The sequence below is a fragment of the Jaculus jaculus genome, chromosome 1 (assembly GCF_020740685.1).
Source record: "Jaculus jaculus isolate mJacJac1 chromosome 1, mJacJac1.mat.Y.cur, whole genome shotgun sequence".
Taxonomy (NCBI): domain Eukaryota; kingdom Metazoa; phylum Chordata; class Mammalia; order Rodentia; family Dipodidae; genus Jaculus; species Jaculus jaculus.
The window spans coordinates 20,690,432-20,715,377 of NC_059102.1; the positions used below are offsets into that span (position 1 = coordinate 20,690,432).

At 48.5% G+C, this 24,946-nt stretch overlaps 2 protein-coding genes across 6 annotated transcripts in view; one reads left to right on the forward strand and one right to left on the reverse strand.

Annotated features, from left to right (window-relative positions):
• Window positions 1-9,119, forward strand: part of LOC101607061 (nebulin related anchoring protein) — an 82,678-nt gene extending 73,559 nt beyond the window's left edge. For 3 of the 5 annotated variants that reach the window (XM_004659319.2, XM_045155554.1, XM_004659321.2), the window contains 7 exons: window positions 110-214; window positions 904-1,002; window positions 2,635-2,739; window positions 6,300-6,407; window positions 7,488-7,799; window positions 8,316-8,447; window positions 9,015-9,119. In XM_004659319.2, the coding sequence (XP_004659376.2) occupies window positions 110-214; window positions 904-1,002; window positions 2,635-2,739; window positions 6,300-6,407; window positions 7,488-7,799; window positions 8,316-8,447; window positions 9,015-9,119 (966 nt within the window). Of the gene's footprint in view, window positions 1-109; window positions 215-903; window positions 1,003-2,634; window positions 2,740-6,299; window positions 6,408-7,487; window positions 7,800-8,315; window positions 8,452-9,014 lie in introns of all 5 variants that reach the window. The other 2 variants (XM_004659320.2, XM_004659322.2) reach the window with 1 other exon arrangement.
• A 114-nt stretch (window positions 9,120-9,233) lies between these two features.
• Window positions 9,234-24,946, reverse strand: part of Habp2 (hyaluronan binding protein 2) — a 32,964-nt gene continuing 17,251 nt past the window's right edge. The window contains exons 3-13 of the mRNA XM_012948955.2: window positions 23,161-23,271; window positions 21,509-21,616; window positions 20,131-20,247; window positions 19,189-19,308; window positions 18,556-18,727; window positions 17,846-17,943; window positions 16,345-16,600; window positions 14,785-14,927; window positions 13,520-13,654; window positions 11,565-11,710; window positions 9,234-9,875 (exon numbers count right to left, since the gene is read on the reverse strand). Coding sequence (XP_012804409.2) covers window positions 9,711-9,875; window positions 11,565-11,710; window positions 13,520-13,654; window positions 14,785-14,927; window positions 16,345-16,600; window positions 17,846-17,943; window positions 18,556-18,727; window positions 19,189-19,308; window positions 20,131-20,247; window positions 21,509-21,616; window positions 23,161-23,271 — 1,571 coding nt within the window. The 3' untranslated portion in view covers window positions 9,234-9,710. The remainder of the gene's footprint in view (window positions 9,876-11,564; window positions 11,711-13,519; window positions 13,655-14,784; window positions 14,928-16,344; window positions 16,601-17,845; window positions 17,944-18,555; window positions 18,728-19,188; window positions 19,309-20,130; window positions 20,248-21,508; window positions 21,617-23,160; window positions 23,272-24,946) is intronic.

The following is a 24,946-nucleotide window of genomic DNA, read 5'->3' on the forward strand; positions in this document are numbered from 1 at the left end:
TGCTGGGATGCAGTACTGTGACAAAGGCCATCAGAGTCGAGGACCTTCTTGAAATGCCCCCGGAGTTCTAGTCACCGTCCTGACAAAGCCCTTGATTTCCTCCCTGCAGTTTCGTTACAAGTCAGACCTGACGGGTATGAAGGGCACAGGGTGGCAGGCGCTGAGATCCCCCCAGATCGAGAGTGCGAAGAAGGCCGCAGAACTCATCAGTGAGGTACCTATCCCGCCAGAGTGACACGGGCCCCCTAACATTTCCTGTTTGAGCTGTTTCTATTGTAGCGGTTCTAAGAGGGACCCGTTGCTGCTGGGTTCCCAGTATTTTTCTGGTCCATTTACAATGAGAACCTAGAGCATAACAGATTTTCTTGCAAATGAATTCACTGCTGGGAAGCTAAAACAAAACACATTAGAGAATGCTCAATGAATGCATCATGCATAGTTATGATCTAAGATGGTCCAGTGCTTTCATCAAGGGAGTAATCTATACTGACCCACTGAGTTTGGTCCAGCATCCAGAGGTCACCTGGTTGCACAGGGATGGCCACATTAACTGACCACTGACCTGGGGCCCCTTTCTTGGAAAACATGAAAAAGGGTCACTGTCATCTAAGAACAGACCTTTCTTTGACGTGATCTGAGCTGGGCCCCATGGATGCCTAACATTGCTCTTGACCGAATTCCTTTATGGTGAAGAGTTTTTTTGTCAAGGAGGTAAACCCTTGTCATGGGTTTCTAATCATAAAGGAGAGCCTGGGTCTTTCTTCTGCTTTTATCAGGTACCCATTGGGAAGAATGACTTGTCTTCTAATAATGTCACTGTCATACATACATTTGTCCCTCTGAAAGGGGTGAAGGTGGGAACTCCCTAAAGCTCATGGGAACTTTGTCTTTTTCTTCTTGCAGACCAAATACCGCAAAAAACCAGGCAGTATGAAGTTCACCACTGTTGTTGATTCCCCAGACCTGGTTCATGCCAGGAACAGCTCCATACACTGTAATGAGGTGGGTCCTTCCATCTCCCTGACTCTGGGCAGACAGTGAGGTGCTGTTGCGACAGATAGAAGTAAACAAAGTTTCAAGTGGCTGGGCATGATGGTGCAAACCTTCATTCCCAACGCCTGGGAGGCAGAAGTAGGAGGATCACTGTGAGTTCGAGGCCCACACTGAGACTACATGGTGAATTCCAGGTCAGCCTGGGGTAGAGTGAGACCCTACCTAGAAAAACCAAAAAAGAAAAAAAAAAATCTTCCATTTGGAAGATTATGGACCAGTTGCTAATCTTTCGTAACTATAGCCTTCTTATTTGGAGGTGGGTGCAGTTGGTAAATAATGATAGCAACCATTTCATACAGTTAAGTACATTAAATGAGGATTGAATCAGTAACCAAAAATATAGCTTTTAGCAAGTACTGATAACACAGTAAGTCCTCTCTAAATGCTGCTTATTATGGTTTGATTCATAATCGTTAATAATGCCTCATATTATTGATCCCTCACCAAGCATAACAACGGATGCATCTTAATTGCTGATGGACAGCAATGGAAACAGAAGCTTAATATCAGCCAGCTAGAGAAAAAAAAATACCCAACAAAACAGCTATATTCAAAGCTTCTCTCTCTGCTCCCTATACAATTTTGGCCCATTTCCTCTCTTCTGTGTTTATTTTCAAGTGATAGGGAGTTTTGTGCCTCATATCACTTTCCCTGAATGGTGAAGGGCTTCAATTTTGCACGCCCCATCCTCCCAGAGCCCAAATGCTGCTCAGATCATGTCACAGTGGCAAAGTGACAAATTGAATTTGGGACTATTTCATGTCTAAAAGTAGACAGGATTCAAACATTTCCTAAATGCTTCAATCACTGCTTTAGGAATAAGATCCCAGATGAAGCTGGAGTCTTAAAAATGATGTCTCTCTAGAATCTGGGTCAGCTATGAAAACCTTAAATATGCTTTAACAATTCAAAACATTTTATGATATATAGGACTTATTAGCTCTGTGTATCATTATCATTTCTGTTGAGGTTCAATTACAGAGCCAAAAGGCCTATGGTTATATCTTTTACTAGTGGAGGTACAGAGATTCCTGGAAATACCTGCCCATCTTAAACAGTATAAACATAGTGATGTTGCCCACCAGGGTGTTGGTTTATGGCCCATTTGAAATGGATCTTGGCAAATATTTTTAATTTTTTTTTTTTAGAGAGAAAGAGAGAGAGAGAGAATTGTCATGCCAGAGCCTCAGCCATTGTAATTGAACTCCAGACACTTGCACCACCCAGTGGGCATGTGAAACTTTGCGCTTGCCTCATTTTTTGTGTGTCTGGCTTACATGGGATCTAGAGAGTCAAACATGGGTTCTTAGGTTTCACAAGCAAGTGCCTTAACCACTAAGCCATCTCTTCAGCCCATGGGAAATATTTTTAACAGGGTCTGTTTAAAACCAGACAGTCTCATCTGACCCAGCCTACGTGACCTCTTTTCCAGTAGAGGGTTCTAGAAGAATTCTGTCCAAAGGCAGGCATGCCATCCAGCAGGCAATCAGTTGGAGGGCCAGGAGAGAGAATTAGCTGTTTGGCACCTGTGGTTTCAGCGAGTGCTGCTCTACCTTGACCATGAGCGTTTCCTACCCACAGCGTCTGTACAAGTTGGGGGACGCGGAATCCCGGCACAGGTACACTGTGATCCCCGACCACCCTGAATTTGCCCGAGCTCGCCTGAACGCACTGCACCTGAGTGATGTAAGTGAACAGGGCATTCATATGCTATGTGCCCACTACTAAGGCACTACCTGTGCCCAAAGTCAATTTTATTGGTTAAGTTTTTTTTTTTTTTTTTTTTTTAAGTTCTAGGAGGAAGGACATGAAAGCAGGGTAAGAGAGGGACAAATTTCCGTTGTGACTTTCTCTCCCTTCCCTTGCTGGGTCTGTTTCCTCATGAATGAAACAGGAAAGAATGGAACCAAGCTATACTGAGTTTTTCCTCTAGCTCTAAAATTCGGATTTGAAGCTAAGGAGATGATTGAGTGCATAAAGGGCTTGCTTCCCAAGCATGAGTACCTGAGATTCCCAGTAGCCACGTAAGATGCTGGGTGTGGTGGTGAGCGCTGGATATCCCAGCGCTGGGGCGGCAGAGACATGAGAATTCATAGGGTTTGAGGGTCAGTTAATGCCTAATCTGTGAGCTCTGGGTTCAGTGAGAGGCCCTGTCTCAAAAATCAAAGTGGAGAGAGATTGAGGAAGACACTTGATGTTAACCTTTAACTTCCACATGCACACACATACACACTTCTGATTCTGGGCTCAGCTTCAAGTATCCCAGTTATGTGCTGGGTAATGGTTAGGGGCATGGTTCCTCTGCTCTGGCAAAAGTAGACATCTACTCTGCTTATTTCTCAGACCAGTCTTTGTGGTCATTCAGTGGAGTGTCACTGTAAAGGTAAAGCAATACCATCTCAACCAGCAGTTTGGGGAGATGCTCATGGTAGCCCATCCTGCCCCAGTGCAGATGGCTCCTTTGTGTGTGGGACTGTGCCCTCCGGCACTGTGGTTTCCCTCGGACCTGTGCCCTTTGCGTGCAGAAGCAAGATGCTGTTTCCTAAGCCCAGGCTTGTTGTCAGCAGGGGTTGGAGGCCCCTGGCTGTAATAGAATAGGTAGTTGCTTGGCCAGCAAAGCTGTGATCCCTGGATAACAGGTAGAGAGACGGTGGAATCAAAAGACACTGTCAGATTGGAATAACACAGGCGAGTGTGTCGGCCTGGGGCAGCGCAAGGCCTCCCAGAGCCCAGCCATTCTTCCTTCCCTGGCCTGGCCATTGTGTCCTGGGGCTGCGTGCAGATCGACAGCTGCTGCCGTTCACCCCAGAGGTGGCTGCCTCACAAGGGGTGACGAGAGGCGCCTTCTAGTTAGCGTGTGTTAGTTTGCTGCATTTGTAAAGCCCTGTGGGATCCCACGCGGTGAATGCGCTGAGCTTTGTAAATATGAGCTATTACGACCATTTGATGCTTTTGAGGGATGCGTGAGAGATAATTTTAGAACCACAGCTCTGGTGGGCTGGCCTCTATCTGGGGAAGCTGGACCTCCCCCCTCTACAGAACTGGCGCAGAAGGTCTGGCTCATTAATTCCCAAGGATGGGGAGGCCAGTCCTCCACCGGAGGGACTCTTGAAGGCCCACAGTTGAGAAATCGGGATAAAACTGCCACTTTGCATGGATGCCAACTTAAGGAGGACAACTGCTTACCCTAGGTTGGCAAGAGAAACGTGTTCCCTCTCACAAGGTGCTGTTGGTGGGGGGTGGAGGGGGGCAGCCTGCCGAGTCCAGGAGCTGGAATTAACCTCTAGGGCTCACAGGTGTGGAGAACCCATGAACCTCATTTGAAAGGGCGCTTCTTCGAGGGGTGTGGACTACGCACAATTGGATCAAGTGTTCTGTGAGGAGGACATGGAGGCAAAGTGACCTTCCTGGGCAAAGAAAGCCATTGAGATGTGTAAGGCAGCCGAAATAACTCAAAAAATCAAATGACTCTAATGTGTGAGGACGAGGACAAAACTATGCCCACTGTGATCAAGAGGAGGAGTGCCCAGGGTTCCGAATCAAAGCGCCTGCAGAATCTAAAGCATCCCAGTGGCAAGGCAAAGCCCTCAACAGCACAGAAAACTCCAGAGGAGGCGATCACAAGCAAATAGTGGACAGGGAGGGGCACCAGAAGAAAGGGACCCCGCGCCGTAGGACAGCCATAGTTCCCACCACTCTTTCTCTAGGTGACCCTAAGTTACCTAGGCTTGGGAGCTGGGGTGCGTGGGCCACCAACATCGGGCAACATCAGACTTTTAGGTCCATGTAAAGTTTGATGTAACTAAGTGGCCCAGATCTAGGGGTGGGGTCCCTTATCAGGAAGGTACTGTGTCCCCTTCATAGAGAGTGCCCAGGGATTGGAGTACGACACCAAAATAAGGAAGCTAGTTGAGAAGGGAGGGGGCGGGGCTACTGATTTCCTATTGTCTGACTTTCCCCCTCCCAGCTGCTAATGTCAAAAGTGACCCAATACATCTAACCATTTGCCTCTGTCTATAGCTATCAATTTTTAAGTGAGATTTCTTAGGCAAAAGCCGAGTTGTGTTTCCTAGGTCTTTAGTATCTATCTGGCTTGTGTGTTGGGTGTTGGAACTGGAGGTCATGATGAAGGTCGAGGTGACAATAGCAGCAGCACGTGGAGATGATGAGATCTACCCTCCTTGGCCCAGGCACCCCATGGTCCCCTCCAGGGCTGGACCCGGGGTGGCATGGGGTAGGCACATTGCTTCTTACCTGCGGCTCTACCTCCGTTTAATTCCCCCATCGACCTGACCTCCAGCAGAACAGAGAGCCAGCCCTGGCCTCCATTTCCAGGCGACAAAGGGAAGGTTCTTAAGGGGCCCCTGACCTGCTACGGCTCACAAACGAGTGAACAAGCATCATGATTCAGGGCTGTCACTTTGTCATCCGCTGGTGCTGTGGCTTTCCTGCTGTCGCGCTTCTCTGTGGCTGAATAAAGGAGACCTTCCACTGGGATCTGCCGAGGACTCCTTTCATGGAGCCATTCCCTTATCTTGGGGGGGAAAAAAAAAGAGCTACATGAAGGCAAAGAAGATTTTGATGGCTCCACAGTGCCGTGGCTTACCGAAGGACTTAGAGGACATGATTACAGACTCCCAGGGCGGGTGTGGGCACAACTTGAAAAAGGGGAAAAATGAAAGAGGAAGATATGAGACAAGTGTGTCAGGCACCTGGTCAGGGTCTTGACAAGACATTTAATTCAGGTGAAGGCTCTGGCCTTCCTACAGTGCCCCCCCCCCTCCAGCCCCCGGGGGTGCATACGAGATATAGCATGTCTCATAATGACGGAGGGTTGAGGCATCATAGCTAGAATGAGGGCCCCCCCCCCAGCAGTCAGTGGAACCCTATGGGTGACAAGGTCCAGAGAATAGCACTGCCATCGGCATGTGGGAAGGAACTGGGTTCTGGAGCTGAGTTCTGCTGTGTCTGGAGCCTGCACACCCGAGACACAGGGAGTGGATGCAAATCCGAGGAGGAGCAGGGTGTGACAAAGGAGCTAGACACATAGACCCCCACAGGAGCAGAAGCCCCTTACAGCTAGCCCTGCTGACTCCAGAACTGGGGAGTCCTCAGGATCACAGAGGCAGAGGGGTCTACTGCCCTCAGCACACACTGAGCTTGGATGCCATCCCTGTTGAGAACAAATAATGCACAAGCCATGGGCTTGCTTCCTGCTTACCTGCGCTTTTGTTTCCCTACTCCAGAAAGTCTACAAAAACTCTTGGGAGCAGAACCGGGCTGGAGGCTACGACTTCAGGCTGGATGCCATCCCGTTCCAGACTGCCCGTGTATCCAGAGATATAGCCAGTGATGTAAGGCCCCCTCCCCCCCCAGCTCTGCCACTGTTTGAAAGGGTTGTTGCTGATTTCCCAGCTCTGCTGAATGTCACAGGACAGACACTGGGAACTAGGGCGATGAGCACCCCGAAACCAGAGAACAACTGGATGGCTAGTTCATTTGCAGTGAATGGCCTAGTTTGGGCTGCAGTGTGGCATGGTAGGCAGCAATGGGCCTTTGCTCTCTCTTGACTTGAGTTCAAGTGCTGGTTTAGTCATTTAGGAACTGGCTATTTCTCTTGGGCAAGTTGTTTAAATTGACTAAACGCAAACTTCCACAACTGTGAAACAGAAATCTAAAACTTGCCACCTAGAATGATTGAAATGGAGATGAAAATGTGGTTGAGCATCTGGTGCATAGCAGTTCAAAACATGGTGGCCATTATTACCAGAGAGGAGAGTGTGATTGACCACACACTGGACACTGATTCACCTGTGAATGGTCGATCAATCCCCAGCAAGACGAGCACAGAAATCCAGAGCTAACATTCCGGTACATCCTTAGCAATTATATGTGAGACACTCCAGTATGCAAATGGTGGAGATATCTCATTAAAACTATAAAAGTCAATTCGGGTATTATCAAGTGCACATAGTAGGATCATATTTTGGGATTTGATGGATTAGAAATTTAGCCCTGCAAAATTAACTAGGTCATTTACCTTAAGTGACTTGAGAAGCACTAAGCCCTAAAAGCTGGGGGGGGGGTGGGTTTCAAGGAAGAATGGGCACTTTTTCCCCATTGGAATACTAAGCACAACAACAGTACTATAAACCAACCTCGGTGGGCATGAATTGGTGCCAAACTTGAAGCTCAGTTGCAGCTCATTGCATTTCCTAACATCCCATGGGGGTGGAGAGTCCTTCTTCCATTTTGTCAGATCCTCAGAGAGGCTTAACAAGTGGCCCGAGACCACATAGCTGGGTTGACTTGAATCCAAAACTTTCGCCCTTAACCCACTGTTTGACCCTCCTGCTGAACATCCCCGTCATGAAGGCTGGCCCTGGGGCGGGGGGGGGGGGCTCCCTGACCATACCTGCTCCTCTGACTTGCAGTTCCGGTACAAAGAAGCCTTCCTGCGGGACCGAGGCCTGCAGATCGGGTTCCGCAGCATCCACGATGACCCAAGGATGGAGCATTTCCTCCAAGTGGGCAGGATCCAGAGTGACAACGAATATAAGAAGGACTTTGCCAAGAGTCGTTCCCAGTTCCACAGTTGCGCAGACCAGCCCGGCTTCCTCCAGGCCAAGAGGAGCCAGCAGCTGGCCAGTGACGTGCGCTACAGGCAGCCCCTACCCCAGCCCACGTGCGACCCGGAGCAGCTGGGCCTGAAGCATGCGCAGAAGGCCCACCGGCTACAGAGTGATGTAAGCTACCTCCTCTCATTCCCCATTACCTTCTGGGGTTGGGGAGCATGCAAGAGAGAGCTGGGCTGCGAAGGCACAAAATGTCACTTCCACGTCTCCAAGTCGAAACCCACGGCCCTGGTGGTTATGCTGCCTGTTTCCTGAGGGTTTTATCATGACCTCAGCAGCCCTTACACTTGCCTGGGGAGCAACTGGGGCCCGGAGAAGGGAGGTGTGCCTCAGCGTAATCAAGGTACCAGCTCGGTCTTGAAGCCCATGTCCCCCAGCCCAACCCCTCTTTCCCTTCCATACCCCACTGCTCGAATGGGAAGATATGAGGGGTGGCCACATGCTGGCCAGGCTCAGGGCACGTCAAGTCCTCTATGCCTGGGAGCTCGTGATTCACCTGAATTTCCTTTTTCTCCTGACTTTATCGACAACTTACTCTGCATTTCATGCCTTCATCCCAACCACTTCATGGTCAAAAAGCCCCTAAACCCTGTTGACATATTCCACTCGTTTCCTCCTTCTCCCAAGGTCAAGTACAAATCTGACTTAAACCTGACCCGAGGTGTTGGCTGGACCCCTCCAGGCTCCTACAAAGTGGAAATGGCTCGGCGGGCTGCAGAACTGGCTAACGCGAGGGGCCTGGGTCTCCGGGGGGCTTATGTGAGTAATGAGCAGAAAATGTGCCCCTGCCTTGCAACACCGTGGAACGTTCAAACTCATTGTTGCTTTTCAAAGTTTACTTTTGGCCAAAGGTCAGCTGGCTCTAAAGAAGTATGAAGCAAGGCGCCTAATTTCATGGGTCTAAGATGACCGGGAGGGTGACACGTAGGTTAAACTCCCCGTGGAGTTGCCTCTGAAGCCCTAGCCATTAGTTCTGCAGAGGCAAACCTACCCAGGCTACATCAATTCCGGGCCAGGGCAGCCCAGGCTGTGCTGACTGCTTGCTCATTACACACACAGAAAGGGTCGGGCACTCACTGACTCCAACAGTCTGCATGCTGACCCCTCCTTTGTTCCGAAGACAGACGCCACATCTAAATGAGAGATGGGCTTTGCTGTTTTCTCATTGTGGCCTTGAGGATCCTTTTTCTTGGGCAGAGTAGAAGAGGGGACAAAGAAGGGGAGGGTGAAGGTATCAAATGCTAGAAGCTCATCTTTGAACGGCTCATGGGAGCAAAGAGGGAGCTTTATTGGAATTCAGGGTGTGTACGTGTGTGATTTCTGCAGGGAGGCCGAGAGGCAGTGAAACCAGGAGATCATCCAAGTGGGGAGGTGAACCCCGATGCCACGGAAATTCTACATGTCAACAGGAAGAGGGCTCTGCTAATGTGAGTGAGCAGCTGCCGCCCCTGTCATCCTTGAAGCCACGGTGGAAGGTTGCTTGCTGGGCACGTGCCTGGATGGCTTTGGTTTGTGCAAGCAGTGAAAACGCAAAGGCAGGCCAGCCCATGCATATCTGCCTTTATTAAAATAACAACTCTGAAAGCCAACAGAGAAGGTTGTGTTCTTGGTCTTCTCTCTGATACCTGGTTGAGGCTGAGCGGTCCCGTGGAGAGCCTCCATGGTGTGTGAGCACAAGTAAATAGTCCAGGTGATGCCTGCTTGGTTCTGGGCATTGGTAAACTCGCAAGCGCACATGTCCTGGGGCAGAGTGCTGGGAGCTCTGCTTCTTCTAAAAGGTGTAATGGATGGAAGTGAAACAAATCTAGTACATTTCCCGTTGGTTCCCGGGAGGGCAGAGGGAACCTGGAATAAACAAATGGTACAAATGCAGGCCCAGCTGGTCAGTGGTATCTCTGTTCAGAACATGGACGCTGGCCCACGTGACCACCTGGGGCCTGAAGGGACGTCCCTGGCTGCCTGCGAGGTTCCCTCGTGTCTCGTGCTGAGGAGGAGGGGCTCCGAGGCCCAGAGGACAGAAGCTTAGAAACCAGTCTCCTTTTGGATGGTGGCTTTGATCCAATTCAGGAATCGGGTGACTTGGGTGTATACTCCTGGCTTCTTCCCACATTCCAGGCCCCAGCTCACGATACCATAGATGTAGTAGGTGCCATTTTTCTCACAGGTCAGGGGGCCTCCTGAGTCACCCTAAGGGAAGAGCAGCACAGGTTTAGCCTGGTGACCACATTTCATTCAGAAGAGCTGCTGTCTGAACCCGGTGGGAGAGTTGCCTGCTGGCCACCCTAGAATTCTCTAGAAAGCAGTCACAGGGCTTCCCGTGTTGCATAGCTCCAAAGGAAGAGAATCTAGTATTGCCCGCATCCCTGAGTCCAAAAGAACTTGGCACAGATGCCCAAGCCAATAGCTGTTGTGCCACGGACAGACTCGTAATTTCTGTCCTTCTGTCTTTTGGGTGTTTCCGCTTCTATTTGTTAGGGGCCCTTGACTTCTCCTGGCAACTGACCAAGTGAGCATTACCCCTTTTAGACAGAGCCACACAGGAAGGGGGAACCCTTGGAATCAGCATAGCCTATACATTCAATCTGACCGATGGGGTGAAAGCTTCCAATCCAGGGCCTACCACCTGCTGACCATGAGACCTTGGACCTCAGTTGTGAACTATAGCAGTTCCCCAGGAGAACTGTGAGGGCCCTTTGTTTATAAAGTACTTAGGGGCTGAAGAGATGGCTTAGTGGTTAAGGCACATGCCTGCAACGCCTAAGGACCCAGGTTCAATTCTCCAGGTCCCACATAAGCCAGATGCACATGGTGGCACATGTGTCTGGAGTTTGTTTGCAGTGGCTGGAGGCCCAGCACACCCATTCTCTATCTCTCTCTCCCTCTCTATGTCTCTAATAAATAAATAAATAAATAATAAAAATAAATCTTAAAAAATAAAGTACTTAGAATAAGCCCTGGTTCATATTAAACACGCCATGGAAATGGCAAGGGTAGCAACAGGCCATGAGGGTGACAGTGTGTGAACCTGCTGCTTAAGCGCTGCATCTAATGGCTTTGTCACTAAACTCCCCTCATCTCAGCCACTTAGTCTCTCATGGGCACATCAGATCCGTTGGGCATCTGCGGTTGCGGAATCACTCTGTTGACTTATCAAGCTCACATGATACTAGGCAGAGTGAGGCTTTAAACCCACGACTACCAGTTTCCAAAGCCTGCCAGTGAGGCGCTTGGATTAAGTTAAAGAACTGAGCAATCCATACTCTCCATCATGTTCCCGAGGCTTAGGGAAAACCACACGTACCTATTCCTGCCTGCCCTATGAGCCTTTGAGAATGTGGATACCCATGGCCCCTTGAGAAGGGACAGAGGGCCACATTAGAACCATAGACCCTGGAGGGGAAAAAAAAATAACTTCCCATTCCAGGTGGGCTCAGAGCTGGCTAATCATTGTTAAGTCACTTTATAAGAGTGTCTCCATCAGGAATTAGACTGTGACCAGGCAGAGTTTCCCAGAACAGTTGGATGGTTTGTGAGGATAGCAGGCAGAAAATCCAAAACTGACATGATCCCAAGAGTCTAAGAAGGATCCGTCCTGCGTAACATGCTGCAAGGTGGGCTATGGGGAGTAGGTTCAACTTAATGTGGTGGTCGTGACATCCCCTTCAGTGGAGTGTTGAGCAAGATAAAGTACACAGTGCAGGCAGTGTGGCCACTGTGGATATTATGCTGAGCCATCCTGGCCTGATGTGGACTCAGACACACCTGCCCGTGTGTGCTTCAGCCCCGACGAAGGAGGTCTTCTGACCCTGGCTCCCATCCCAAGGCGACAATAACCCTTTGTGCCCAGTATGATATCCTGCCATTCAGATCTCTGACCTGGCAGGTGTCTTGCCCAGGTTTCTGAAGGTTTCCTGCACAAATCATACTGTCATCGATCATTTGGTCATACAGTCGGCGGGAATTGCACAAAGTGTTGGCAATCAGCTTGACTTTAGCATCCAGGAGCTGTCGGGACCCTTCCCCTGTGGGAGGGAGAAGAGTCACTACCAAGGGGACCAGGATGACACCCACTCTGCTAGAACCAATGGTAGTAGGGAGAGACATCCAGCTCTCAACTCAGGAAGAGTTTCCCCAGGAGATGGGCAGAAAAAGCCCATCTTCCAGGAGCAGAACCCCTCTTCTGCAGCCCCGTCCATGCCTGCGCAAATCTGCAAAGCCATTCTGATCACACTATGGAAAACATGCTCCATCCTGTCTCCTCGAGCAGACCATGAAATCTGGGAACGCAGGGATGCATCTCCACCATCTTAAAGTTTCTGCACCTAACAGATGAGTTGGCACATGGTAGATTGTGAAAGGATGGATGGGTGGATGGTTGCATGAAGGGATGAGTGGGTGGTGGCACAGACAGATGGGTAGCTAGATGCATGGATGGAAGGATGGATGGATGAAGTGTCCTGGTACATTGAATTATCTGCTTCTTAAAGAAAACATTCCTCACTTAAAGACAATGAAATCCATCAGAACATCCTTGACTTTGGAAGTATGGAATGAGTCTATGGCCATACCACCCTGAACATGCCCAGTCTTGTCTGAAATTGTAGAATTAGAAAACTGTGGGGAAACAAAGTCATTATTATCTGAGGCTCTATAGAATTCCCCACCTACGACATCACCATGCTGACCAGACCCTGTTCAGAAGAGCAGAGATGAAAAGGCTCTGATGGACTACCATAAAGAGAACTACAAAAGAGCTTTCTGTTTGATCATAAGTCCAATTCATTAGAAGTATCCTTTCCCAAAGGCTGTGACAAATATGTATGTTCCAATTCACTTTCCTCAAGAAACCAAACCTGGGCTGCAGAGATGGCTCAGTGGTTAAGACGCTTGCCTGCAAAGTCTAAGGACCCAGGTTCAATTCTCTAGAACCCACATAAGCCAGATGCACATGGTGGTGCATGTGTCTAGAGTTTGTTTGCTGGAGGTCCTGGTGCACCCATATTCATTCATTCATTTTCTCTCTCTCTCTCTCTCTCTCATAAATAAGAAATAATTTTTAAAATCCAAACATATTCACGATGATTTTTCCTTTCCATTAATAAGGAAAAGATTGAGCGGGGCAATGAATATAATTTGAGGAATTTGGAAAAAAACCACAAAACCCTCTGGAAATCTTTGGTCTAATCTTGCCATGGTCATAACTTCAAGTCCTAGAGTTAAGTATCCTACTGAGAAACTGAAACATTTGTTCAAGAAACAAAGCCTGCCAGTGTGCTTGCCGCCAAACTCCATGTTCCTTCCAGTCCATACTTCTTGTGATCTACCTAGAGAAGGAGACGGTCTTCACAGGTACTGGGTCAATACTGGAGAAAGGTCATGCATCGATGGCAGGGCCCCAGGATCACCATGGAGATCGGGAATGACTAAGGAAAGTTCCATGCAAATGGTGAAATTCAACTGGAGCTTTGATGATGAGGTAGACACTTTCTTTGATAATGTATTTTGAACTTCTTTAATGGGCAGGAGGGCACTTGAGGTTGGCCTTTTTTCCTATTTTAATTAATTTATTTATTTGAGAGAGAGAGAAAGAGGGAGGGGTGAGAGAAAGAATGGGTACACTAGGGCCTTCGGCCACTATAAACGAACTCCTGACACATGCATCCCTTTGTGCATCTGGCTTATGTGGGTTCTAGGGAATTGAACCTGGGTCCTTTGGCTTTACAGGCAAGTGCCTTAACTGAGAAGCCATCTCTCCAGCCCAATGTTGACCTTTTATTGTCTGATTAATATAGCTCTCCTGGAGTCTAGGTTGAACACATAGCCAGACTCACCTGTTTCTGTCACACCCCAGCCAGAGATGTGGCACTCGGTCCCAGAGGGAAAAGGGTCGCTGGGCAAACAAATGGTCTTCACGTATTTGGATTGCAGAGCACAGTGACCATTGACTGGCTTCAACTTGAGCAAAGCTGCGTGGAGAGAAAGAGAGAGAGAGAAGGGAGTAGATGTGATGGCATGTCTTAGTCAAGGAAGCATCAGCTCCGGCTAGCTTTGGGAAATTGTCTTAGCTAAGCTCTTGCCACATAACTGAGAAAGCTCTTCCTCTGCATTTCATGTTTTCAACTTACGTCAGGGAGAATGGCCCAGAACAATAATATCAACAATAATAATGGAATTCAAAGTCATTCCTCATCCATTTTTTAAAAAGCAAACTATAAAGGAGAAGCACAATTAATGAAGGGAGGAAAAGGGAGGGAAGAGAGAAGAATAGAGAGGGCGGGAAGAGCACACGGAACTGCAGAACTAATCAGCAATTTAAAGACACCCCCAGGTGCCACTCCTGCCCACATGCACATCATGTCACAACACAAAGAGTTGAGCAGCAATGTGCCCATTTAGTGGAATAGAAAAACCCAAGTTCAAGAGCCAGGCATGGTGGCACATGCCTTTAATCCCAGCCCTCAAGAAGCAGACGTAGGAGGATCGCTCTGAGTTTGAGGTCACCCTGAGATTACATAGTGCATTCCAGGTCAGCCTGGGCTAGACCCTACCTTGAAAAAAAAAGAAAGAAAGAAAAAGAAAGACAAAAAGAAGATGGCCTTGATCTTAGTAAGCAAAGGAGCTGAGATTTGAGACTGACTGCTTTCTACAATACAATATACTATTCACAACCCTTTCTTTCCAGTGGAGAAGCTGTGCCCATTTATCCACAATGCTAACACAGGCTCTCAAGATACAAAAAGCTCTGGAAAAAAATTATGTACCTTGGGCTGGAGAGATGACTTAGCATTTAAGACGCTTGCCTGCTAAGCCTAAGGACCCAGGTTCAATTCCCCAGTACTCATGTAAGCCAGATGCACAAGGTGGCACATGAGTCTGGAGTTTGTTTGTAGTGGCTAGTGGCCCTTGTATGCCCATTCTCTCTCTCTCTCACTCTATTTAAATTAATTAATTAATTTTAAAACATAAACATTTAAAAATTGTGTACCTTATGAGGTGCATAAGTCATCAAAGTTATCAAAAGCCAAACCTCAGCATCCCATCAGTAGAGAAATCCACCCAGGACAAGACCACAGGAGAGCCAGGAGAGGAGACTTGCCAATATCATTGTGGGGAATTTCATCTCTTTCATTATACTGGCTATACTTCAATATTTTCTCCACCCTGAAGGTTTGCTCATGGGATTCTGTTTTCTTCAGGTCCTGGTCCCCTAGCACGACTTTCAGATGCTTGGTTTTTATGCTGCAAGTGAACATAAGATGGTCAGGAAATTTCCCTGGTGTGTACGAGGCAGGAAGTGCATCCCACCTGTGCTTCTGGGAGGCCGGGTAGCCTTTGAGAGCCTCAGCATCCTTACCCACAGTCCTCCCTTACAGAACTTTACTGTGTGCTCCAAATTTGACAATGCAAGGGGGGCTGGAGAGATTGCTTAGTGGTTAAGGCACTTGCTTGCATAGCCAAAGGACCCCGGTTTGATTCCCCAGGACCCATGGAAACCAGGTGCACAAGGTGGTGCATGCATCTGGAGTTCATTTGCAGCCACTGGAGGCTCTGGTACATACATTCTCTCCCTCTCCCCCACCCCTCCCTCTTTCTCCCTGTCTCTCTCAAATAAATAAATAATAAAATATTTAAAAAGGAACTTCTTTATTAGTGGCGGTTATCTTTATCCCACATTTACTGGGAGCCCTTCTTTGTTTCCTGAGCTTGTTGGAGAATAGTCATTGAAGTTTTGAGCAAATTTTCTGACATTCATCAGTAGGTGCCAATGTTCAATGCCTGACTTACCCTCTAGACTCCCAAAGGAAAACATTTTATGGCAGAGTGGACTAGAAGACCTGCTAGGCTGCCTACGAAATCCAAGTTTGTGGTACCAGCCTAGACCGAGAATTTAGGAACCTGGAGCACATGGTAATTCCTTAGCTCTTAGGTCACAGGAGGCCTGGCTGAGGACATCTGACCTAGAGGCTTGTCCATGGTGAACACAAGTAGAATAGCTTATTTTACCCTGCATGGGGCAGGCCTCCAGAGGTTCAAGAAGCAGGTAGATCTGGACCCAAGCTGTTTACCTTGATCCTTTCTATCTGACTGCTGGTCAGAGCCAGGTCTTCTTTTCAAAAAGGGAATAAGAATATGTTTTTCCCCTCCAGATATTTAATACACACTTGACATTGTACAAAGACCTGCTGTAGGCACCGAGGGTAACACAATTAACAATAGCCATATACAACCCTGTCCTCTGGGGCCTGGAGTGATGGCTTAGCAGTTAAGGCACTTGCCTGCAATGCCTAAGGACCCAGGTTCAATTCCCTAATACCCATGTAAGCCAGATGCCCAAGGTGGCACATGGGTCTAGAGTTCACTTGCAGTGGCTGGAGGTCCTGGCACATTCATCCTCTCTCTCAAGTAAATGAATAAATATTATTTAAAAAAATAAAACACCCTGTATTCTCTTGGATCATCTCTCATTTGCTAACTAAATTTGGCGACTGTGGTTTCAGTCTAGGCAGGGTAGCTATTTTATCTCTAGCTTCAAGAGCTGCTGTTTTTCCTCTGGTGCTTTTGCTCGTAATCCTGGCAGACCTATGAAGGGACCAATCTGATAACAACAGGAGAGGCCCCTTGCGCCCCAGCCAGGTGGCCCTCAGCGGGTACCTACTCGGTGCAGTGGGCAGCTGTGAGCACCCAGCAGGGGTGGATCAGCGCGCCCCCACAGAAGTGGCCTTGGGGCATAGTGGTGGTCAATGGCAACGAGGTCTGCAAGGAGGCCTGCCACGGATGCTTGCCCGCTGTGCTTTTGAAGCCTCCGTAGATGCGCTTGACCACACGCTCAGCTGTCTCAGTCTTCCCGCAGGAGTCAAACCCCATGCTCAAGCTCCCAGGAGCCAGAAGGCCTTCCTCTGGGTCGCTTATGTCTGTGGGACACAAGAAGATATATCAAGCAACTCGATTTCCTTCTGGTCCAGAGATGAGAGGCCACACACCGTGAGCTGGGGAGTGATTGGTATTTGTTGAACAGCCTGGTTAATATAAAGCAAATCCATAGGATGAGTGATATAGTTGTTGTTTCCACCTTGTTTCAAAGTGTGTCATTCCCAGAATCTATAGGTGATACACACAATAGTCACCTTCATCAAGTAGCGCACCTACAATGAATACATGCGTCATCATGAACACACCTGTTTTTGATTGTGGGGGTCTCTTCAGTGCAGAGGAAGCTATCCAGATGAGACAGAATAGGGACAATAAGTTATTTGCCCATAAACCTGGGCCCAGAGGAAAGAGGGGTTAGCATTGTACAGGTGTAGCTTTGTCCCATTCCTTGGGGCTTGGGAGGAGAGAGGGATAAAGGCATACGGAGATCAAAGAGGACTTCCTAGAGAAAGGGATGCTGAGTCAATGATTTCGAAATGGACAGGAGCAGTTATGGGGTGGGATATTATAGACAGTACTAAGCGTAATGTCACCAGTATGAAACAGATCCAGGGGGAAATCCCACCGGACAGGTGAGAGGGCATGTTCATCCAGATGTGTGCAAAGAGGTGGGGTAAGAAAGACTGGCAGGAAGGTGGCAAGGGTAGCCTTTAATCATGGTGCATCTTGAGAGATCATGGGGACCTAGCCAATGTAAATCATCATTGTGCCCTCAGGGCTTGGCGCAGTGCCTAGCACACAGCAAGTGATCAATGCAAAGCTGCTAAGTACGCTGGCTTGGAGTCTAGGAGGACGAGTTTATACCGAGCCACTTGCTCTGAGCTGACAGAGGTATCCTGGCTCGTTCAGGAATCAAATATCCTGATGGTTTTAGTGGATCGGAGAAGTGAAATGGAAGTTGGTAAAGAAAGTTTTGTGGAGGCTAGAGGGATGGCTTAGCAGTTAAGGCACTTGCCTGCAAAGCAAAAGGACCCAGGTTCCATTCCCCAGGACCCACGTAAGCCAGACACACAAAGTGGCATATGCGTCTGGGGTTCATTTGCAGTGGCTGGAGGTCCTGGTGGCCCATTCTCTCTCTCTCTTCCTCTCCCTCTTTCCCTGTCAAATAAATAACTAAATAATTTTTTTTTAAAGGAAAGTTCTGTTGAAGGCTGGGATTGGCAGAGCCAGATGCCAGGTGACTATTGTCTTCCCGCCGTAGGGGCCTCTGGAGAGCTGTGGCTTACCTGGGGTTGGGCAGGCTGGGACATCACAGTACTCCCATTTAACCTTTTCCCTGTTTACTTTGATGAAACACCATGGCTTTTGGTCTCCATCTGGGTTTCTAAACAAAAAGAAACAGAATGACTCAACACCATGGATTTGAGGACTGAATCTCGCTGAAGCACCCTGGAGCACAGCGTGCCCTTCCCCCACCCTCCCCAGGTTCCATTTGCCATTTGAATCCTCTGACAAGTTAGCAAACCTTGGCCATTACACACAAGGATGGCCACAGATTTCTTTGCCGGGTGTGTGTGTGTGTGTGTGTGTGTGTGTGTGTGTGTGTGTGTGATGTACATGCATGTATACAGGCACATGCATGTATGTGTATGTGGAGGCCAGACGTTGGCATCCTGTGTCTTTCTCAGTCAGTCTCCAACTGTGTCACTTCTAGGTGGCGATAATTTTTTATTTTTAAAAAGAGTGCTTCATTTTCCCATTTCTTCTTGCCCTTCCTGGTTGTTTGAGAAACTCTGCAAGTTCAGTTTGAGCCTCACTCTCCAGCCTCAACCCACACGACCATGCAGCAGGAGAAGAAATGAGCTGCCGAGAACTGGGTTTTCTCATTGCAGCAGTGTAGCCTTGCCTAGCCTTAGGATACTGTCCTTAGAAAGAAGACTGGTAAGTTTCCATGATCGGTTTCAGAATGAAGCCCAGGAAGGAAGATAATGTCTACCTGCAGAAGTTGTGATCTCCAATCCCATGGGTCTCAGCGTCCTCCATAAACACATTGTAATTCTCCTGCAGGAGGAGCTGTGAGTTCCAGTAAAGGCACGGGCTCTGGTTCACTGTCCTACTCACTTTGCCTCGGTAAGCATAGCCGTCACCAACATAGCAGTCATCCGTACCTAAGAGGAAGGAGGTCATCAGTGAGAACTGACAGCAAAGGACATTCTGCCCCCAAGAAGGCTAGATGTGTGAAGGTATGATAGGACTGATTCTGAATATTTCATTACCTTCATGTGTTATCACAACATTACAGAATGTTCCATATCCAAGCCCACTTAAAAATATGAAATATTTCAGTTGAGGAGGTGTCTGGGAACATGGTTCCTTCATTTGGGCTTACAAAGAACTGGGGAGGTGGGGTGGAGCCTGGTGGGCATGATCTGCCCGTACCACATCCCAGACATGACTGTCTTTACAGAGACCCTTGTGTGTACTGTACCCTTGGGATGAGAGAGTGAGACAGCCACAGAGTTTGGGAAACTTGAATCACATCATGACAACAAAACCCCAAAAGAGAAGGACTGCAGAGATCTCACTTGTGGTTCTGAGTTTCTGAAGAAATGGTGGTGAGGACCCATACCTATCTCACAGAATGTTCCCTTGTACTGATCAGGACATGCACAGCTAAACCTGGACCTCCGTCTATGCCGAGAGCAGCTGCCACCATTCTGACAGGGATTCGGCCTGCATGCAGGTAGCACTGTGAATACAAGAAGGGAGGCTGGAGGACATTTCCAGAGGAGACACAGCACCCATCTCAGGGTGGAGGTGGTGGTATTCTTCTGGTGTTATCTTTTCACAAAAGACGAGTCACCAGAGGGGAGAGACAGACCTGTTTGCAATCTAGCAAGTGCTCATTGACCTAAGAATGTAGGCCAATGTGGAAGAGACCATATGGATTAGAGACTGTTCAGAGAAAGATCTGTAGATGGGTCACTCTACGGGAGCAGCAAGAGGTACAGGCTGAGCAGGACGTTTGGGGCAAATCTGACGTAGGTTGAAACTTGTCTCTGGTCTATGAAGGTTGACCAGGAGCAAGTTAGTTCACCTCTCAGATCTTCAATTTCTTTATCTGTAAACCTTCCTTGCAGAGAATTTAGAAGAGTAGATCAGCACCGACTTCCTGGAGGAAGTGGGCCTTCAGATGTCTCTTTGGCTTGTTTTAAGATGATTGAGCTGGGCATGGTGGCACACAGCTTTAATCCCAGCACTCAGGCGGCAGAGGTAGGAGGATCACCATGAGTTTGAGGCCACCCTGAGAATGCACAGTCAATTTCAGGTCAGCCTGAGCTACAGTGAGACCCTACCTCAAAAAACCAAAACAAAACCAAAACAAAACAACACAAAAGATGATAGGATATACTCCTGGGTTCTCCAGAGATGTGTTTTTAAGGATCCTAGTTAAGAAGGCCACCTTGGGCATTTCGGACACATCCCAACTTCCACACAGACAGATGCAAGGACCCCAGGCACACACGAGGGCAGAGAAAACATTTTGTCCAGAAGGGCTTCCATTGCTTACCTCTGGAGCAGTCTGTCCCTGTGTACGGGTATTTGCAGGCACAGCGGTAGTAGGGAGGTTGCTGGGTAACGAGACATTCACCGCGAACACATGGGTTATCCTTACACTTGTTCTGCACTGTACAAGATTCATAGGAGAAGCAGGGTGAAGGAATGGGACATTATTTGGGATACAATGACTTACAGGGACACCTGTGATGTTTGGAGGTGGGGTGTGGCTAATGGCTGCTGGTGGTATTGTGTTTCTAAAACACTTGCCTGCACCAGGACAGTGTGGGTGATTGCCACCTATGTTCCTCTGGGTGCTGACAATCTCACTTCTCAAAAGACTTTGATAAATTTATACCTTTAACAAATGGAGCTACGATGTTTATCTCTCTATCTTTTACCTGGTTTCACATTTCATTTTGGTTTTATCATTCCTGAGATGGGAAGGAGTGAAACCACATGCTCCAATATTCTCAACCATCCTGAACCATTTAGTGAAGGGACAGGAGGCTTGAAGACGGAGGCATTAAGTGAGGAAGTCACAGCTGGAAACCATCAAGCACAGAGCCCTCTAGATGGGGCGAACCCTTACCACTTTTCCCTGCCACCCCATGAGGTGACAACTAGATGGGACGTGCCATTGTCTGTATGAGTTCTCCTCTTACCACCTCCCCCACAGCCACACGGGATCTGACAGTCACAGGAGGATGGTAGAATGGAAGATCATGGGGAGTCAGGCCCTGGGGCTCTCTCTGCTCGCCTCCTAACCAGCTGTGCGGCCATGGACCGACCTGCCCTCTCTATGATACCTGTTTCTAATTGAGTGTGAACTTATGTTCCTAAGACGACTCCTGCTGTCCCACTTGAGGCCTATATTTCTCTGCAGTAGTTATCCTAAACGCCACTCTCTCTGCTCGCCTCCTAACCAGCTGTGCGGCCATGGACAAACCTGCCTTCTCTGTGATACCTGTTTCTAATTGGGTGTGAACTTATGTTCCTAAGACGACTCCTGCTGTCCCGCTTGAGGCCTATATTTCTCTGCAGTAGTTATCCTAAACGCCATAAAAGCAAATTCAGTTCACGGTATATTTGAGTTAGATGCTAGCTCTCATTCCCATCTGTGAAATAGGCCCACAGACCCATGTCACAGTGTATATGTGGGAGGGCTGCAGTGAGGTGCCACCTGTGACCACACAGAGGGGTCCATCATGGGTGGCACAGGCTGCAGTGAGGTGCCACCTGTGACCATACAGAGGGGTCCGTCATGGGTGGCACAGCACACGTAGCTACAGTCCTTACTCAATGGTCACCCAGCCCTTCTGCACCACCTACGAGTCTGAAGGAGAAAGGGATTCATGTTTACTCCCAAGGGAAAATGGAAATGGGCTCACCCGTCTGGCATCTGTTCCCTGAGAAGGGGTGCGGGCAGTTGCAACGGAAAGTGTCTCCTCTGATGACACATTCCCCACCATGCTCACAGGGGTTGGACTGGCATGGATCTAAGACACAAAGGCAAGGTCAGAAAAGGGTAGCCAAGGAGAAGCCCCCTAATTTTCAGCTCCTGCCCCCAAATGAAAGGGTAACTCCAGAGTCAATGATTAGGCACGGGACAAGGGGGGGAACATATGCCATCCTTAAAAGATAAAGACGACTGCAGTTACACGAACAGAAAAAGGAGATTCAGGTGAGCAACAGAAGAGGTAAGGCGAGGCTGTGCCTGCCCCTTAGCCTGCTTTGGGCGAGCCTTTCTCATTGAGAAAGTCCCCTTGCCCCTTCATGCGCATTTCTCTCCTCCCATCTCCCTGGGGGTGCCACAGGGTCTGTCTCTGATGCTGAAGGCATTTCACAAGCTTGAAGGCCTCCCCACTCCCAGTGCCCAGGGGTGGAGGTCAGGCAGAGTGGAGAAAGCACACCCACCCCTCATGAAACACAAGCTTTCTGAACATCAGGAGAAAAGAGCAAAGGCAAGAGGGTGACAGAGAATTGACGGTGAGGAGGAAGTGACCCAGTGGCCCTTCATCTTTCTTCAACTCCTTGTTCAGTTAGATTTTTGTCATATTTCATCTGTGCCTTTGGCTTTTTCATGGTTGTCTGAATGTATCTTCCCTTGGGGAATTCTTTATCCTTCTGCTCACACACATTGTTCTTTGGTTCAGGAACTAGGATCCCGGGGCCTGGCTCTTGTTTTGATGGTGCCTTCTGATGTTCCCCTGGTGCCCTGTATCTTGGCCCTGCCTTCCAGGCCACTTTGCAGACACACTGCTTTTATGCCAGCTGCTGCGCTCTGTCCATACCTTCTCCTGGCTCACTCGCATGACTTTGCTTGGAACCAGCCTCTGATTTTCCTTTCTATAACATTGCGCGCACGCGCGCGCACACACACACACACACACACACGTGCATGCACACACATCCTCACAACTGTGAGAAGATTCTGAAGCATAAAAAGAGAAAGAAAAACATGTCAAAGGAGGGGAAGTCTCAAAGCCACACTTGTGCACGCTGCATTTCGAACACTCAAAGGTAACTTAGGTTATTTTTCGCTGCACAATGAGGATTTGACTTGAGATCAAAGATATGGAAATGACTCCCAGCACTCAGGAGGCAGAGGTAGGAGGATCGCCGTGAGTTCAAAGCTACCCTGAGACTCCATAGTAAATTGTAGGTCAGCCTGGGCTACAGTGAGACCCTACCTCAAGAAACAAAACAGAATAAAAAGATATGGAAATGACTTTGAACTTCACAGTGTCATGAGCCGTGGTGGATGAGGCCATGAAGCATTAGCTTGCTGCCAATGTGTGACGCTCTTTGCCTACCTTTTTCTCCCCCTATCATTCCAGGGTAGATGAAATGGTGTCCACATACCTGCCCACTCACAGAGCAGGATTCTAGTGGGCAAAATAAATTCTTCAATACTTATTTTACCATGAGGACAAGAGAGAGGGGAGAGAGAGGCCCTTGCAATGTGGTCACACACAAGTTCCCCTCAAATATGCTTCTTCCTTCGGGAGGGGGAGGCATTCCGAAACAGATTGGCACCCACCATCATCTTCATAGTACCAGTCGGGGTTCTCTGGGAAGGTTGGCGTAAGACCGGTGCTTTCCTCGGGATTGGCACTCTCATAGCTGTAGTAATAATTGTCGGGGGTCCAGTCTGCAGGAATAGGACAGAAGAAAGCCTAGTCATTAGGCCCAAGTAAGCCAGCCTCTTGTGTACTTAAACGCCTTTGCCCAAAGCGCTCCAAGTCCTTACGGGGAAATCACAAGTCTTTTCAGCTCTTCCTGCTGATAAGAGTGAGGAGTAATCAAGCTTGGTGATTTCGTTTGGGGGATGTTAAGAGCAGCAAAGCAGTGCCGACCCCTGCAACCCTGGCTATGCCCATCGTGTTCTTGGCATTTTGGTTTTCTCATCGTTGAACAGTTGGAAGATGCCCACGGTCTGGCAAGCCCGGGAGGTCCCACATGGGGTCTCCCAGGGTCAGAGCACGGGGCACTGCAGGGCCTCACCTGGTGGCTTTAGGGGTGCTCATTTCTCAATGAAGGGCAAGAAACTTGTCATTTTCCTTTTGTTCCTGTCATCAAACTGCTCTCCAGCCACAGCTGTAGAGCACAGTGACAGCTAATTCTCACTGAGCTTTTACTGTGTGCAGGGCCCGGGGGATGACATCTGAACCCTTGCAGGCACCATCTCGCGTCCTTGTGATAAGCCTCTGGGGAGCAGGGCAGAGGATGGAGCTCAGGCGGGAGAACACTTGCCTAGCATGCTTGAGGCCCTGGCTTTGATACTCAGCACCGTATAAACTGTGCATGTTGTTTTGCACCCACAATCCCGGCAGATGGGAAGCAGAGGCAGGAGGATCAGAAATTTAAGGTCATCCTTGGCCATGTAATGAGTTTGAGCTCAACCTGTGCTACATAGACCTTGTCTCAAATAAAATTAAAAACAAAACAAACAAACAAAAAACAGCTCTGGGGCTAGAGAAATGACACAGTGCTTAAAGACACTTTCTTGCAAAACCTAATGGCTAGGGTTTGATTCCCCAGTCTCCAGGTGAAGCCAGATATACAAAGTTGTGTGTGTGTGCCTGGAGTTTGTTCGTAGTGGCCAGAGGCCCTGGCATGCCCATACTCATTCTCGGTCTGAGGGGGCCAGGGCTCTCTCTTAAATAAATTAAACAAATATATAAAAACCTGGGAGTATATTATTGGCTACAGTCAATATTGAGGAACATAAAGCTGAGAGAGAATCAGCAACTTGTCCAAGGTCCCAGAGCTAATCTCTAGCAGGATTTGATTCCTTGAGTGACACCTGCCATTGCTGTGCATACCTGCACACTTACCCTTGGGTAGGCAATACCCAGCCCGGTACTTAGCAATTAACCAAGTATAACTGGGAAGGCTTCTGGATTTTTGCCTACTGAAGGGGAACACAGTGGGTGAAGACGTCTCGCAGTTGCAAAGCTCACACTCAACTGGACTTCGGGAAAGCAGCCATGTGTATATCTGGGCTCAAACTCACGGCTGTTTGAGGCCTTGAAAGATACTGGTAACTCTGCGGCTAGAGAAGAGAAGTTTGGGATTGGAAGAAAGTTGGATTCATTTTGCTCTTTCCGGCTGATGAGAGGATGGCATGCTGGCAAGCTACAGCTGTAAGGAATCTGTCCAGAGATGCATATGGTAATGAGCTGGGAGCCATTGCAGAGGCCGACTTGAAAGGCACTCTGACAGAGGCAGCTGATGGGGTGGAGGACCGTTCTCTACCCAAGCCTGATTATCAAGCCCACTATCTCACGCACCTTCCCATCATTCGGCTATAGTCTTTATCTCTC